The sequence below is a fragment of the Phodopus roborovskii genome, unplaced genomic scaffold (genome assembly GCF_943737965.1).
Source record: "Phodopus roborovskii unplaced genomic scaffold, PHOROB, whole genome shotgun sequence".
Lineage (NCBI taxonomy): Eukaryota > Metazoa > Chordata > Mammalia > Rodentia > Cricetidae > Phodopus > Phodopus roborovskii.
In genome coordinates, this window is record NW_026125281.1 from 21,072,501 (window position 1) to 21,087,315 (window position 14,815).

Consider the following 14,815-nt stretch of genomic DNA (forward strand, 5'->3'; position numbering starts at 1 on the left):
CTAGCATTCCATGAAGCATGCTGGTTTCCAGGAAAAAAATCCTATAAGAGAGTGAGTTAGCAGCTCCAAAAGATAGCTTTTTCTTCTTTTCTTTTCTTTTCTTTTCTTTTTTCTTTTCTTTTCTTGAGGACAACCAAAAAGAGGTTCTTTTTTTTTTTTTCTTTTCTTTTTTAACTACTAGAGAAATATCACTAATACATACAGATATAAAAGCAGCATAGAAAGATACAGGTTTCTCACCAACTAGGAATAAAGAGACTAAATGTGGGCATATGGATAAACTACAATGCATCTTCACATTTGTCCAACACATTTACAAGAAAAACACCATTGGGAAACCTCACAGGACAGAAGTGTTTTAACACCAAGAGAACTACTAGATTTTAATTAAAAATCCAAACAGGGTGGGGTTGAAAAATTTTGGAAAGGGGCTGGAGCTAGAGCCACCATTTTTTAAAATTAGTTTTCAATATAAAATGAGTGAGCTGGAATAGATCCAATGTCCTACTCTGTGGAACCTTGCAAAAGTGAAGAAATGTTGAAGGGTTATTTAGGGCAGCTGGGCTGAGCTGGAAGCTGCCAGAATGCTAATTAACTGCAGGCTGAGTCGTGTGTGTGTGTGTGTGTGTGTGTGTGTGTGTGTGTGTGTGTGTGTGTGTGTGTCTACATATATAAAAAGGAGCCTTTGTATTATGGCATTTTTTTTTCTTGCTGCTGTAGTCATACATCCCACTGGAAATCATCTTTCATTTTTCATTCTGTTGACCTGGATATTATTATTTCTCTTCAGAAACAGGAAAAAAAAAAAAAAAAAACCCGAACATCTGTGTCTCCTTCCAATCTGCTGCACATCTGCGCGTTTTGTAGCGGGTCTTCAAAGTTCAGTTAGCAACCCACAGACGCCATTCATCTTCTTGTTAAAATGTCTACTGCTGTGTCCAACGCTCATGCCCTTGAGGGATTGCCTCTTTTTTTTTTTTTCTTTTTCCATTATTGTATATAAAGAACACTGTGACTTTTAATATTAGCATTTTTGCTTTCAACAGCAATTAGCAATCTCTTGGTTTGCTGTTTGGTAAAGCATTGGTTAATGAGGTCATCTAGTTTCAAATCCCAGCTACTTGAAAATAACAGGGAGGAGGTCAAATCTAGCATTTCATGTTATATTCTTTGCTCTTTTCAGTTCTCTAAAAAGATATCTTTGTTATCCACAGTAAGTCATTACCGACCCGTTACTGGCCCTGTTGTTTTACTACTGCCTCAAAGATACAGTTAGGTTCTCTCTTGCTGAAAGTACTGAAATAAGATAGATAGCTCATCTATAAACAAACAAACAGAAAAACGACTTTGCGCATCTGAGGATGAGGAATTGCTTTCGTGTTGCTTGTGGTGTCTTTCCTCCGTCAGTCCGAGTTTAGGTCTAGCGAGGCGTCGTCTCTATGGTGGAGGGGGTCCCCGGGGTGGTCGACCTCGGAGTGGCTGCTGGTGGTGTGTCCATCGGGCTCCCAGCCCCACTGCTGGGTGTGACTGAGGAGCTGACTGCGGGCGTGTCTCCCTGCTGTGGGGCCTGTAGGGTCTGTCCACAGATATGGTGGTGCTTCTCCCAGTCCTTATGCTGGCAAAATGAGCCACAGTACCGGGCTGTGTTGCAGCCGCTGCAGGTCTCGCTTGCTTTCCGGCCGCAGTTCCAGCAACTCTAAAGAAGGAGGGCAGACACCAGGTGAATGTTTGCTGAAGGTCAAAATCCAGTAATTACTGTCCCCACAGCCTCAAGAACTACAGAGACATCATGGACAACTCTGAAGACTTCAGCCTTGGTCGAACCTCAGTGAAGACCTCACCCAGGCTCAATGTCAATTGTACCACAGATTAACCCTCTCCTACCTCTCCAACCTGCTACCTTCTTCCTGGCCAGCACTCCCTGCCTCCCAAGGAGGCTCCTGGGAATGAAGCCTGACAGGAGGAGGAGCAGGCAGCAGCGTGGACCAGCGCTGTGTTCCTCACCAACAGGCCACTGCTGCAGACAAGCCACCCTGGCGGGAGGGCACTGGGACACAAAGCCCCGGCCCGGCCTCTGCAGGCTCTTCTGGATGGGCTATCGGCTTCCAACCGGGGCCTCTGGCTGATGGCCGCTCATCATTTTGTCCGCATTACTGATACCGCTCCATTCTATCGGGAGAGACCCTCCTGACCCAGTCTTCACTGCTAGCACGCTGACCACACCTCAACATACCCTCCTAGAGCTTCTTTACACAGTGCCCTCGTCCCATGTGGTCACATGCTGACCTGCACTGCCAAGCAAGGGGAAACATTTCCAGTGCCTCCCACAAAGGTACTGAATTTTCTCAATTCAGTCTCCTTGTCTCAATGGTCTCTCAGCCATGACTATGGCATTGGTGAAAATGGCTGAAGATCTACTGTTTACCATAAAAACCCTTCTTCATGGGTTTGGCTATTTTCATATGAAACAGATTATCCACCCGATCTTAACTGCAACCTCCATTTCCCAACGTTTTTTCCCCCTTCTCCCACCAATATTGTAATGGCTGGATATGAATGCACTACTCTTAGGAAAGGCTTTCTCCTGGACACTAACGGGAGACGGGTAGGACAGACAGGACCACGGGATTAGACTCAGTGAACCAAGAAGATAAATGAAGCATCCTGTTCTCTCCTCCATGCCAGCTCACACAGGCTGTGGCAAAGCACTCCTAAGCTCTCTGCAGATGTAGGTCTTCCCACAGTATCCTCTCAGGACACTGACAACCAAATGCAAACTGGTTAATCCTAGTTACCACTCTTGACCTCAGCAACCTGAAGGGCATCTCTGGTTAATTTATCTGTGATAAATGCTTCTTAGTCTGACAGGGATGAGAAGCTCAAGAAATAATTGTGAAATAAACACATGAGTTGATGCCTAATTTAACCTTGAAAAATGAGAAATCCTAAGACTAGGTGAATAACAGATCTACCTGGATACAGCATTTCCCAGTTGACAGAACCAGCTCCCTTGCAACTCAGGGAAGTTAGAATGACCGAGGGGAGTGTGGGCTTAACTGGCCCTAGAAGAAAACCCTGACCCTGGAAAGCTGCCAGCTTTATGTGGCATCTTAGAAAACACGAGGAAAGCAGAAATGAGGTTGCCGCTGAGATTCCCGTGCTATGTACAATGCCTTCCTCGTGAATCCAAGCAGAGATGTCAGGGAGAAGCAAGCACACCTGTGTGGGGCCGAGCTAACAGAAGCAAGGGCAAAGGGGTAGAGACCAACTGTGACAATACTGTCAGGCATGCTTCCAGCAGGAGAGACGGGCACCTCGGATTGCCATATTGAAATGTTCATCTCCAGGGAAAACATGTCTCTAGTTCTGCAGGTAGACAAACTGCACTGTGGAGTGCTGTGTCCGCTAGCTAGCTGTAGTACTGCGCCACTAAGGTCTCATGCCCTGCTTCTGTACTGCAGTGCCTGGGATGGAACCAGGGTCTTCCAAGTGGTAAAGCAAGTGTTCTTCCACTCAGCTGCGTCCTCGGCTCTTGTCAACGGCTTTGATTATTTACTTGCAAGACAGATTCTTAGCTGTAGTCTAATAACCCAATCAGTTCACAGCTGTGATTATATCACAATTAATACACATTTTAAAATAACTATCGAGATATTGCAAGGTTCCTCACTGTGTACTCTGCATTTACCGGGCCTTCATTATGTTCGGAGTTTGTCTGGAGATGGGCTCATCAGCCTATTAAAAACACTCAGCTAGAATGGCAGACTATTTCCCTGACAGGCAAAGCTTTCTCACTATGCAGAACATAGAGGGATTTTCAGGAATTACACTAACTACTAACAAGGGGATCCTGGAGCCTTTCAAGGGCCAGAGGCTGGGAACTTCAAGAACTTTGGTTCTTGAAGACCAAGGAGATTGCTCAGTAGATAAAACTGTGTCTTGTGTAAGTCTGGTGACCTGAGTTCAATCCAGAACACATGTGAATGTGTAGATGTTATGGTAAGTCCAGGCGCTCCAGGGCTGGCTATCCTGTACAATTCACCACAGCCCGGGAAATGAGAGGGATTCTGCTTCAATATGGTGGAAGATGAAACTCCACTCCTGAACGAACGAACACACACACACACACACACACACACACACACACACACACACACACACACTTAAATTCTTACCCATTCAGAAATTCCAGTACTAGTAAGGAAAACAAAGCAGTGTCTATGATCTCAAACTACAAACTTAGTTGATATGGGACTCTTAGTAAAACAAATCTCCAAAACCAGTACTACAACTTAATATTTCTCTAGTTCAATTTAATTAATATGAACTTCTCAAGAGGCCAGGAGTCGTAGTTCACATCTGTAATGCCATCACATAGGAGGCTATGGCCAGTCCTGGGCCACTTCAATGGGATCACAAAGTATCATTCTCCAAAGAACAAAAAGGGAAGGAAAAAGCTCAAAAGATGCACAAACTCTGACCATCACCACAAGTGGAACCCTTCCTCTCCCAAACTTAATTCCACTGCATTGCATGGATTGTTTATCCATGAAATTGTCAATAAGTATAGGCCTGGCCCAGCCTTCAAAGCTCGAGGTATGATGCTTTGCATTCAGAGTGAAGTTTACTTTTTCTTCTGTGAGGTTTAGCTTTCAGGAGATTGCCAGCTGGGTCCTGGAACCCACTCAGCAAATAAGCGATATTCCTAAATTACATCAGAAAATCCCAATTAGGGAACAGAGACCCAAATCCAAAACAATATTTTAAGGAAATTAAACATCTAATCTGAGTCAAGCAGACTCTTTAGGAAATACCCTGGTGTGAGTCCTAGCCTGTTTTGGCAGAGGCATGTTTTGGCAGACTCCGGGGTGGTAACTGCCCAGTGCTCAATGGCTCCTTCAGATTGAAATCAGATGTACGCAACTTCTCAATTTAAACTGATTAAACACACAGACTAAACCAGGTAATTACAAATGCATGTGCTGGGGAGTGGACAGAGGAGACAGAATGGGGACTTCTTTATTTTTTAAAGTGTTTTCAAAGATGGGAACAATTTTACAAAAAAAAAAAAAAGTGGAGTTGAGCCAAATACAGAAACAGATGTTTGGGATAGCAGAGCTGCTGAGAGCTGGGGCCTCTTGCCTTACAGTCCTGGTTCTGACCCAAGAGTTAAGGGCTCTGGTTAGTTTTACCTCTAGCTCTGCTCCATAGTTCTTTCATCTTACTCAAGGTGCAACAAAGAGCAATTCAATGATCTTGTAGGATTAAAATTAAAAAAAAAAGCTTGAATGATTTTATTGCCCTTGACACCACATTCCAATGAATGTATAGGGAACTTTAGTGTATGCTTAAGTTAAAAAAAACAAAAACAACAACAACAAAAAAAAAAAAAAAAAACCCTCCAAAGTGAGCTCAAGAGAAACTGTAAAAGGTCATCTGTATCATATTTCTCTTGGATAATTGTCCTAAATTTCCAGTTTATGAGTCCATACCTAAGCAACTGATGCCTGGCCAACAGTCCTGACCCTGAACTTTTCATCTGGAAGTGGAGGAGGGCATGTGCAGTGGTTTGGATGAGCAATGTTTCCCACAGTCCAGGGCCTCTGAACCCTGAGCCTCTGTGGGTAGAGCTGTTTGCAGAAGTATGACACTAGGGGTGGGCTTTGAGGATGTCAATCCTTCCTCTACTTCTAGTTAACTTTGTCAGCTCTCAGCTTCCTAGTCTTGTTGCCAACCCTCCCACCATGATGGACTCTTATCCCTCTGAAACCATAAGCTAAAATAATTGCTTTTCATTACGGTGCTTTATCACAACTGGGCAAACTTGTCCTGGGATACAGGTGAAGAATCAAGGCTAGAAAAACAAGTCCCTCTCTGCAGAATACATTAAAAACACTGTTACATACAGATACAGTAAGGGTAGATGATGATTCTGGATGTCAGAGTTTTGGAGCAAAGGTGCTATACATTTTTCTTATCAGAGATTCTCTTTATCCCCTGGGGGCAGGGAAGTTCTCTCCTTTATCTTGTTATCTTGATATATAGAACAAGATTCACTATCCAAGCAGAAAATGCAACCCTCCTAGCCTTCATTGTTGAAAATTCTTTTTCTGAGAGACAAAAGGGTTTTGCTGAATGACTGTCCTTTTTACGAGGTCTTATCTGCAACTGATGCTCAAGGAATTTAAATAAAATTGTTGTAACTACAATCAGCAAAGGTAAAGGGCTGGCTCCTCTACTAGTCCTATAAATACAAAACTCTACGAAGCTTGAGCTCACACTAAGACCACATGTTAGACTCAACGTTGCATTTGATCTTTTAAAACCATGGCCATGGGTGTTTTGCAGTTCGAGATCCCAAGGCCTTAAAAGTTTCTTAACTTTCACATTAAAAGAAACTGCATAGCCAAGGTGTAAGACTTCCCCAGTCCCCAGCTGGTATTTATACTGCCAATCAAACATTCTTTCTAAAATGCCCCACTCTGCCAATGTAGATCTTTTCTTAGGTCCCACTGTGGCACCAATGGTTAGAAGACAGTATCATTCCCTCCAGGAGGTACAGGCTGGATCAGGATACATGAGCCGGTAAAGGACAAGATGTCATGGTAGCCAACCAAGATGACACAGGCATCAGAGTCAGGGCAGCCTGCCTTCCATTTTTAGGGCCACAGCTGAGTGACATTAAAAACACAGGCAAGTGGCTTCAGCTCTTGGAACAAAAATAGGAACTGTAGGATGGCTTATGGCTAAGGCAAGGCTGAGCACTGAGCCTGAGGTTCTGCGTACAGAGCAGGTACTCATCCTACCTCCATCCCTTAGAGCTGGCTTGATTAAAGATGGAAATGTAGCTCCTGTTCTAGATGCCTCTGTAGCACTAGGATCTGAAAGCTTGCCCATCCTCCAAATGAAGTGCCTTCCCAGCAGCCATTAACAGCTACAAGGAGAGAGCCTCTTCAGTGCCTGGCAACGTTCACTCCATCCTGTCTTCAGACTCACGCCCGCCGGGACCTCCTCCTTTCCTTCTTCTTGACACCCCTTGCTAAAATCTCCACTGATTGGGGTTTCCATGATGTTATTTTCTGTTTCTTCCACTGTAACCTCCTCCGTGTTCCCTTGAAGTGTTTGAAGAGCAGGGACTGGCATAAAGAGCTGCCCTTTCGGGAGCTCATGGGCCCCCCAGACTGATAGCTGGGAAACCAGCACTGGACCCACTCAGAACCCCTACACATGGGGCAGTCTAAGGGGCCTCTGACAGTGGAACCAGGATGGATCCCTGGTGCATGAAAGGACTTTGGGGGCACATTCCCCATGGAGGAACACTCCCTTAGTCTAGAGGCTGGAGGGGAGGGCCTAGTCCCTACTCCAAATGACTTGACAGAATTAATTGATCCCTCCTGGAAGGCATCACCCTCCCTGTGGAGTGCGGGTGGGTGGGATGGTGGTTGGGGGCATGGGAGGGAGGGAGAGAGAGAGGGAGAGGGAACTGGGATCGATATGTAAAATAAGAAAATAAATAAACAAAAAACAAAGAGCTGTCTTTTACTTCCTAAACTCTTCCCAGCTGATCTGGTCTCCACAGTCAACCAAAAACTTCCTGCGTTCCCACCGTCTTCTCAGGCAACACGCCACGCCTGCGAACTGTTCTATATGAAGCCCACTTGCCTCTAAAGCTGAAGGCTGAGTCCAGTGCCATCTACCCGAGTCACCGTTAACCCTGAATGCTAAGACTGGGACACTTCATTTGAACTCCTTTCTTTAGCTCTTGTAATGACTCCAGTCAAACACCACAGGCCCTACTCGAGACCTCCCTTTCTCCGATTCTTTCCTCTATCATGGCTACTAAAATCCCCTTGTCTTCCTCATTAGAATCATTTCTTAAGAGCTTCCCTTCCCTTCTTTCCTGTCCCCTTTCCCCTCTCTTGTGAGCTGTGGTAGTTTGAATGAGAATGGCCCCATAGACTGTGTGTATGTGAATGCCCCGCCCCTGGGTGGTGGAACTGTTGGGGAAGGAACTAGGTCTGGCCTTATTGGCAGAGGTGTGTTCCTGGGAGAGGACTTTGCAGTTGCAAAAGCCCATACCAGGTCCAGTTAGCTCTCTCTATACCTAGTGCTTGTGGATCAGATGGAAGCTCTCAGATATTCTCCAGCATCCTGCCTGCCTGCCTGCCGCCATGGATCTCACTATGGCGGCCATGGATTCACCCTTTGAAGCTGTAAGCCTCTACTAAATGCCTTCTTCCATGAATTGCCTTGGCCATGGTGTTCTGTCACAGCAAGGGGAAAGTAGCTAAGACTGTTTTCTGTGAAATATAAATGACTTCTCACTTCATCTGTCTCTCTCAACCATCCGGCAAAGCAGGCCACACAAATATATATCCCACTTGCAGTAAGAAAACCAAAGCTCCAAGAACTGAGTTCTAATCCCCATCAGCCACATAAAAGTCCCACACTGCTTGCTATGCATCATGCAAATGTCAGGAGGCGGGGACAGGAGGACACCCTACCACCCCCCCACCCCCCACCCAAGTCCTTTTGCCAGTAAATCAAGCCAACGCAGGTTCAGAGTGAGACACTGCTTCAAAAACTCAGATGGGAAGTGATAAAGGAAAATACCAATATCCTCCTCCGGCCTCAGCATTCATACATACAAGCATAGGCAACCCCCGCCCCTGCAAACACACACACACACACACACACACACACAAGCAAAGCAGAAATGACAACAACTCAAAGCCAGTCATCGTAAAGCGTTGGTCTTCCCACTACACCCCACACCTATAAAACCCAAAAATGGGCCTTTGAGTAAGAGCCATAGTAACCAACTCTTACTGAAACATAATCTCATAGTTCACACTGACAGCTACAGATTCTGGGCATCAAAGGGTCCGCAGAAGGGCTAGGAAGCCTGTGCAGTAACGCTGAACCGCAGGATGGTGTGGGCTCTATTGCGCAGATGCCCCCGTCTTCTCCTCTTGGTATAATCCCACAGCTTTCATCTACACATAACAGTGAGGAATGGCTCTTTATTTATAAGGGAAACCACTTTGGTGACATAAAACTAATCTCTCTACTACACCAGTACCATATGTATAGTCCATACACGCTAAAACTTTCTAAGCTCAGACAAACGGTGGATCAAAAGGAGTCTATAGAACAAGTTTCATTAGAAATATCCCCCAGTATTGCCCGTTCGCTGGAAAGAACTATTTGTGTACACACATAGGAATTAGGTATGTGAAAGAAATGTAACAGCTTGAGTAATACACATAATAGTCTGTAAAACATTAATGTATAGGGTCAGCAAGATGGCGCAGCTGGCAATAAAAGTTGACCACCAGCCTAATGGCCTGAATTCATCATGACTCATAGGCAGATCAAGAGAACTGACTCCTAAAAGTTATCCTCTGACATCTTGCATGATATCGCACACACACACGCACACACACACACACACACACACACACACACACACACACACACAATAAGTAGGCATGAAAAAGGAGATATGTTATCTGGGTTCTTCCCAGTCCAATGTCATTCTGATAGTTGTGACGTTATTAGTTTACACATCTAAAGTTAAATAAATATATAGTATGTAATTGGTCCAAGGAGAAAGAAACTCACTATTGCTATGTGGCTATCAGGAAGGTGGTCTGAACTTGGCTGGGGACCAGCTCACAGGTACCATCTGAGCCATAGAACAGGTATCCTACATCCACTAAGCTTCAGCTTTCTTATCAGCAAAGGAAAGAAAACAACACTGTCCCCTCTGTTGCAGCTAATGTAAGAAGGGAGCAAAAATACATAGATTATCAGTAGCCAATCATTCATCAGGGAGAGGTAAATAAGCCTCACAAAGTCCTCCTCGAGCTGCAGCTGGCTCAACAGCTCTTCACCCACACACTCTAGGGTCTCTGGTACAGGAAGGTACTCTGTAGGCTACCATAGAGGAAAAGACAACACCAACCCAACCACAAACGGTTAACCTCAGTCTGTCCTGCCCAAAAGATATGCTAGGGTAATGGTGGTACAGAACCTGCGGGAGTAGCCAACCCCGCAATGTCTGGTTTGACCCCACGAAACTGAACCCACACTGGACACTGCTTGGGTAACCAAGAACCAGGGACTATATAATAAAACAAAACAAGTAAAAAAATAAAACAAAAATAAAAACGAAACAAGAAATGACTTGTAACAATATTCTACTCTATTCATAGATCAGTGTCTTATTCAGCCATCATCAGGGAAGCTTCCTCCTGCAGCAGATGGGAACAAATCCAGAGAAACCCAGCCAGACATTAGAGAAAGTCCTCAGAACACACATCTCTAAATGGGGTGTCTGCATCAAATCCCTCCCCTCAGAGCTCAGGGGACCCCACAGAAGAGGAGGCAGAAAGAATGTAAGAGCCAGAGGGAAGAGGACACCCGGAGAACAAGGCCCTTTGAATCCACTGAGCAAAGCTGACGTGAACTCAGAGACTGAAGCAGCAAGCACAGGGCCTGCGTGGGTCAGCACCACGTCCTCTGCATACATAGTAGAGCTCTCAGTGTAGTGTTTTTATGGGACTCCCGAGTGTGTGAACGAATGGACCTCTATTCTCACGCCTGCTCTTGGGCTTTCTTCCTTCTGTTGGTTGCCTTGTCTAGCCTCAATGTGATGATGTTTGTTTTCTATTAGATTTGACTTGGTCATTTTTTAAAGAGGCTTTTGGGTGCTCTTCTTTGATCCCTCTAGTTATAAGAGCAGATGACTGTGCAGTCAGAACAAACACGTTTGAGAGTAGTGTGGGGTACTCGAAAAGTATCTGAAAATAGCGTCTCTACATTACTCACCCAACACCCTATTCAACAGAGAAGAATCCTGATTTTCATATTGGACAAGATGAACTTCATAAGCTTCTATCCTGCTTATTTTTTTCCAGCCTAAAGACTTGTCTATCTAGCTACATTTAACAATTCACTTGAGTTTTTAAATGTTTTAATTAATATTGTGTATATACACAGCACAAAAAACCCAAGCATGGGTTACCTTTTCTGCACCCCCGCCCCCGAATACCATGGATAGTTCAAATCTAGCAAGTAGTTTTGTTTTGTTTTGCTTTGTTGTTATCATTTTCGAAACATGTGGCTCATGATGACTTCAAACTTACTACTACTTAGTGGAGGATGACCTTGAACTTGTGAACTTCCTGCCTATAATTCTAGAGTGCTAAGATTACTACACGCACCACTGTGATGGGCTTGATGAGACACTGGGGAATCAAACCCATGGATACATACCCCATAGGTAAGAGCTCTACCCACTCAGCTACTTCCCCAGCCCTTCAGTAACATTTTAAATGTGGCTCAGATCTGATCTTCTGATAGATCCTAACCCCCTCATGATAATTCATCTCATGAGGATGCAGCCAGCATGTCTCAATTTACCCCTCAGCCCAACCCGATACCACTGCAAGCATCTTCCTCATCTTGACCCCAAACAGACATATCCCTCCTTCCAGTTCTGGAATCTCTTGCCCCCTGGAAAACACTCACCAGCTATGTCGGCTTCCACAAACTGCTCCCAAGCACCTTGGGGTTTCTCCTCTACAGGGACTATTACTATGGCCCAAGGAAAAGGCAGTGGCCACAAGGGTTAAAATACCCAGCTCCTGATTAACCCTTCCACACCAGGAGCCTCACCAGGAGGCAAAGACTGTGGGATCCTCAGGGCCAGCTCTATCCCTTATGTATAATAAAAGCTCAATGATTCATTATAAGAATAAATAAATAAACGGGATATAGTTAAGTTGTGTGTGTGTTACTTCCTTTCATAGTCACACAACGAAGGCCTATTAATTTGTGAGATTTAAAAATCAATAGCTGCTATACTTTACGACAACGCATAAATTGCCCAACTAGCTTTTACCATAACCAGACTTTGTATTTTTATTTTTAAAAAGTCATAAGTTATCTAAGACTCAATACTATAGGAACATTATTTGTGGTCAAATGGTTAATAGCCACGAAAATTCTGAAGCATCAAAAACAGGTACGAGTTGTAAGGAAATTGTGTGTTGAGTTGGCTAGCTAGGCCTCATATTTCTGGCAGATTCCCTACCTAAGGGGCCAATCAACATGAGAGCCAGAATGAGTCTGTCCTAGCTTGAGGCAAGCAGAGCCCTTCAGGTTTCTGAGAGGATCTCTGGGAAGTACTGTAGACCTGAACTCAAGGTCTGTTTAATATACCATGTTTTATAATGCCAAAACCACTGTCACCATAATAGTTTTCTTCCTACATGGTTTTATAGTAAAGACACTATATGGATGGAAACTGAAGGAATCTAGCATGCCACTGCCTGGAAGTAAGCACATCAACGTATTTCCTTCCCAAGCATTTGTCTTTAGGAGTCAGCCCTCTACAAACACTGTAAATACACACATCAGGCCTAAAATGTTCATGTGAAAATAAAAATGTACACCAGGTGATAAGTGCTCCCCATAATATCACCAACTTGTACAAGTTCTCTTCAGTAGATGTTAATAAACTTTAAAAAAAATGTAAAGAAGAAAACAAAGTCCTTATAAATCTTAATGGCGTGATGCCAGTAAAATTGAATTTCTGTCTAGCTTAATACAACAATGGAAAAGTCAGCCATTAAAAGGAAGATAAACTTCCCTTTGTCCCTCTCTTCCTGAGAAACTTCCAAACGTTGAAAATCAATCCCTTTTGTCCCCTTGTTATTCATCTGCTCCACATTAACTAGAAACTCTGGGCATTGAGTGATTCCCGCGGGGTCTTTCATCTGCAGAAAAGCCTGCTACAAATTAAATTCTTACTCTCCCTCACAAATTATAGATACGGGTTGTAGTAGACCATTGATTTATCAGTCCATGCCTTCGCTGGCTCAGCTTTGTGAGACGAGCTAATTGCAGTCTTTTATCTGGAGTTATTCTGGAGCTGAAGATTGTATGCTATATTAATTAACATGGAACAATCCGATGCTGTTGAGAGGCTATATGTTTTAAAGCATTCTGTCACATTTTAGTTCTTTATTTGCCAGTTCCTTGGATCATTAGGTTCTGAGTGAGTGTGTGGATATGTAGAAATCATCATACTGGGATAATTCTTACTAATATTACTCAGATAGCAGTGCTACGTTATGACTGCCATAATGGTTAATGATAGACAATATGGAAACAAATATCACACATAAGATCTTTTAGAAACATTTATCTCAGGCAAACATTCCTTTGGAATTGGACTTTAGGATTCCTTACTAAAGAAATTCTAAATACAACTTTGGAGAACATAGAAATTTCCCTTTAGGAGATAGGAGGATAGCTCAGTTGTTAACGTACGTTTCCCACAAGTAAAGACCTGAACCTCTAGAACCCACGTACACCCTGTCCAGTGCATACATCTTTAATTACAACCCTCCACTGTGCAGATAGGACATGGGAACAGGAGAAACCCCACAAGTTCACAGTCTAAAATACTATGTGCAGAGGAGAATAAGAGACCCAGTTTAAAACAAAGTCAAAAGCAGAGAATAACAGCTAAGGTTACCTTGTCTATAGGACATTTATCATGGCACGCAAATACCCAGTTACTCACACATCTCACACACGCACAGATCAAAAGACGACTTTTTCAGTGTTTAATCTACCAAATGCATCACAACACCTTGGTCAGAGAACTTTTCATCCAAGTGGCTAATAAACAACCAAGCTATATCTGCTCTAGGTTCCACCACCAATGCTGGGATTTTCCCACCGTGTTCCATGTTTTTCCAAGTTATGTCTCCAAATGTATTTTTCCATTCTCCAATGGCATTTGTGGACTTCCAGAACAAAAACCAAATGCTCTAGCTCTTCTCCGCTGATGTTCCCCTAAAGGCCTTACCTCGCTGGAGTCTTCCTGCTGGTTGATGACTGCCAAAGCATCTTCTGCTGCCTGCCGCTTGGCCTCAGCCACAGTGCGTTCCATCTTGGCTCGCTCTGTGGTGATCATGTCATGGGCTTTCCTCTCTGCCTCAGACACTGCCTTCTGCAGCTCAGTCATTGCCTGTCGCTTCACCTCGTTCACGGCCTCCTCTGTGATTTAAGGACAGAACATCTCTGGGTTAGCTGAGCACTAGGAACACCTATCCCATCTTAACAGAATTTTACACACAAACACAAAAGGAAACCCAGCTCTCATCCAAATGACTGGGCAGTTCCACCTGTCTCAAGAATAATTCCAACACTTAAATTTATTTAGGAACTCAAAAGTGAGACTTTTTCTTGGTCATGGTCTTTTTAGGAATACTTATAGTGCATGCATTTTTACTTAACTTTTCTCCCACACTAGCGCCTTCAGAAAGGACTCTGGGGCCTGTTAAGGAGCAAGAATGTCCACAAGGATCTTGGAAAGGTTGTTCAGACACACAAGGAACCTCATTTTCTAGCCTGACATCACGGTGAATGCCTATAATCACATCATTTAGGACTTCAAGACCAGCCTGAGGTACAGGGTAGGGTCCTTTAAATGAAAGAAATAATGAGACAGATGCTACAGTTTTATTTTCTCTTGTCATTTCCTGAATAATACAGACGTGTGCTTCTGTATATAAGCTGTTCTCTGTCTACTACAAACAAATACAGTAGTTTGGCCCAACCAACCGTTACACTGGACAAACAAAACTGAATCATACCACAAGCCACACAATCAGGCCTGACATCAAACCTACAAGGTGTCGAATTAACTCTTAAGTTTGGTTGACGTTGAGGTGAAAAGATTTAACCACTGAACAGCAGAAGATTGACAACTAAAACAAGTACTTCCCAGGTTTTA

At 43.8% G+C, this 14,815-nt stretch overlaps 1 protein-coding gene across 6 annotated transcripts in view; it reads right to left on the bottom strand.

Moving 5' to 3' along the window:
- Window positions 1–14,815, bottom strand: part of Runx1t1 (RUNX1 partner transcriptional co-repressor 1) — a 146,640-nt gene that overhangs the window by 173 nt on the left and 131,652 nt on the right. For all 6 annotated transcript variants that reach the window (XM_051198027.1, XM_051198010.1, XM_051198019.1 and 3 more), the window contains 2 exons: window positions 13,886–14,076; window positions 1–1,696 (listed from right to left, as the gene is read on the bottom strand). The exon at window positions 1–1,696 is cut by the window's left edge and continues 173 nt beyond it. In XM_051198027.1, the coding sequence (XP_051053984.1) occupies window positions 1,421–1,696; window positions 13,886–14,076 (467 nt within the window). In that variant the 3' untranslated portion in view covers window positions 1–1,420. The remainder of the gene's footprint in view (window positions 1,697–13,885; window positions 14,077–14,815) is intronic.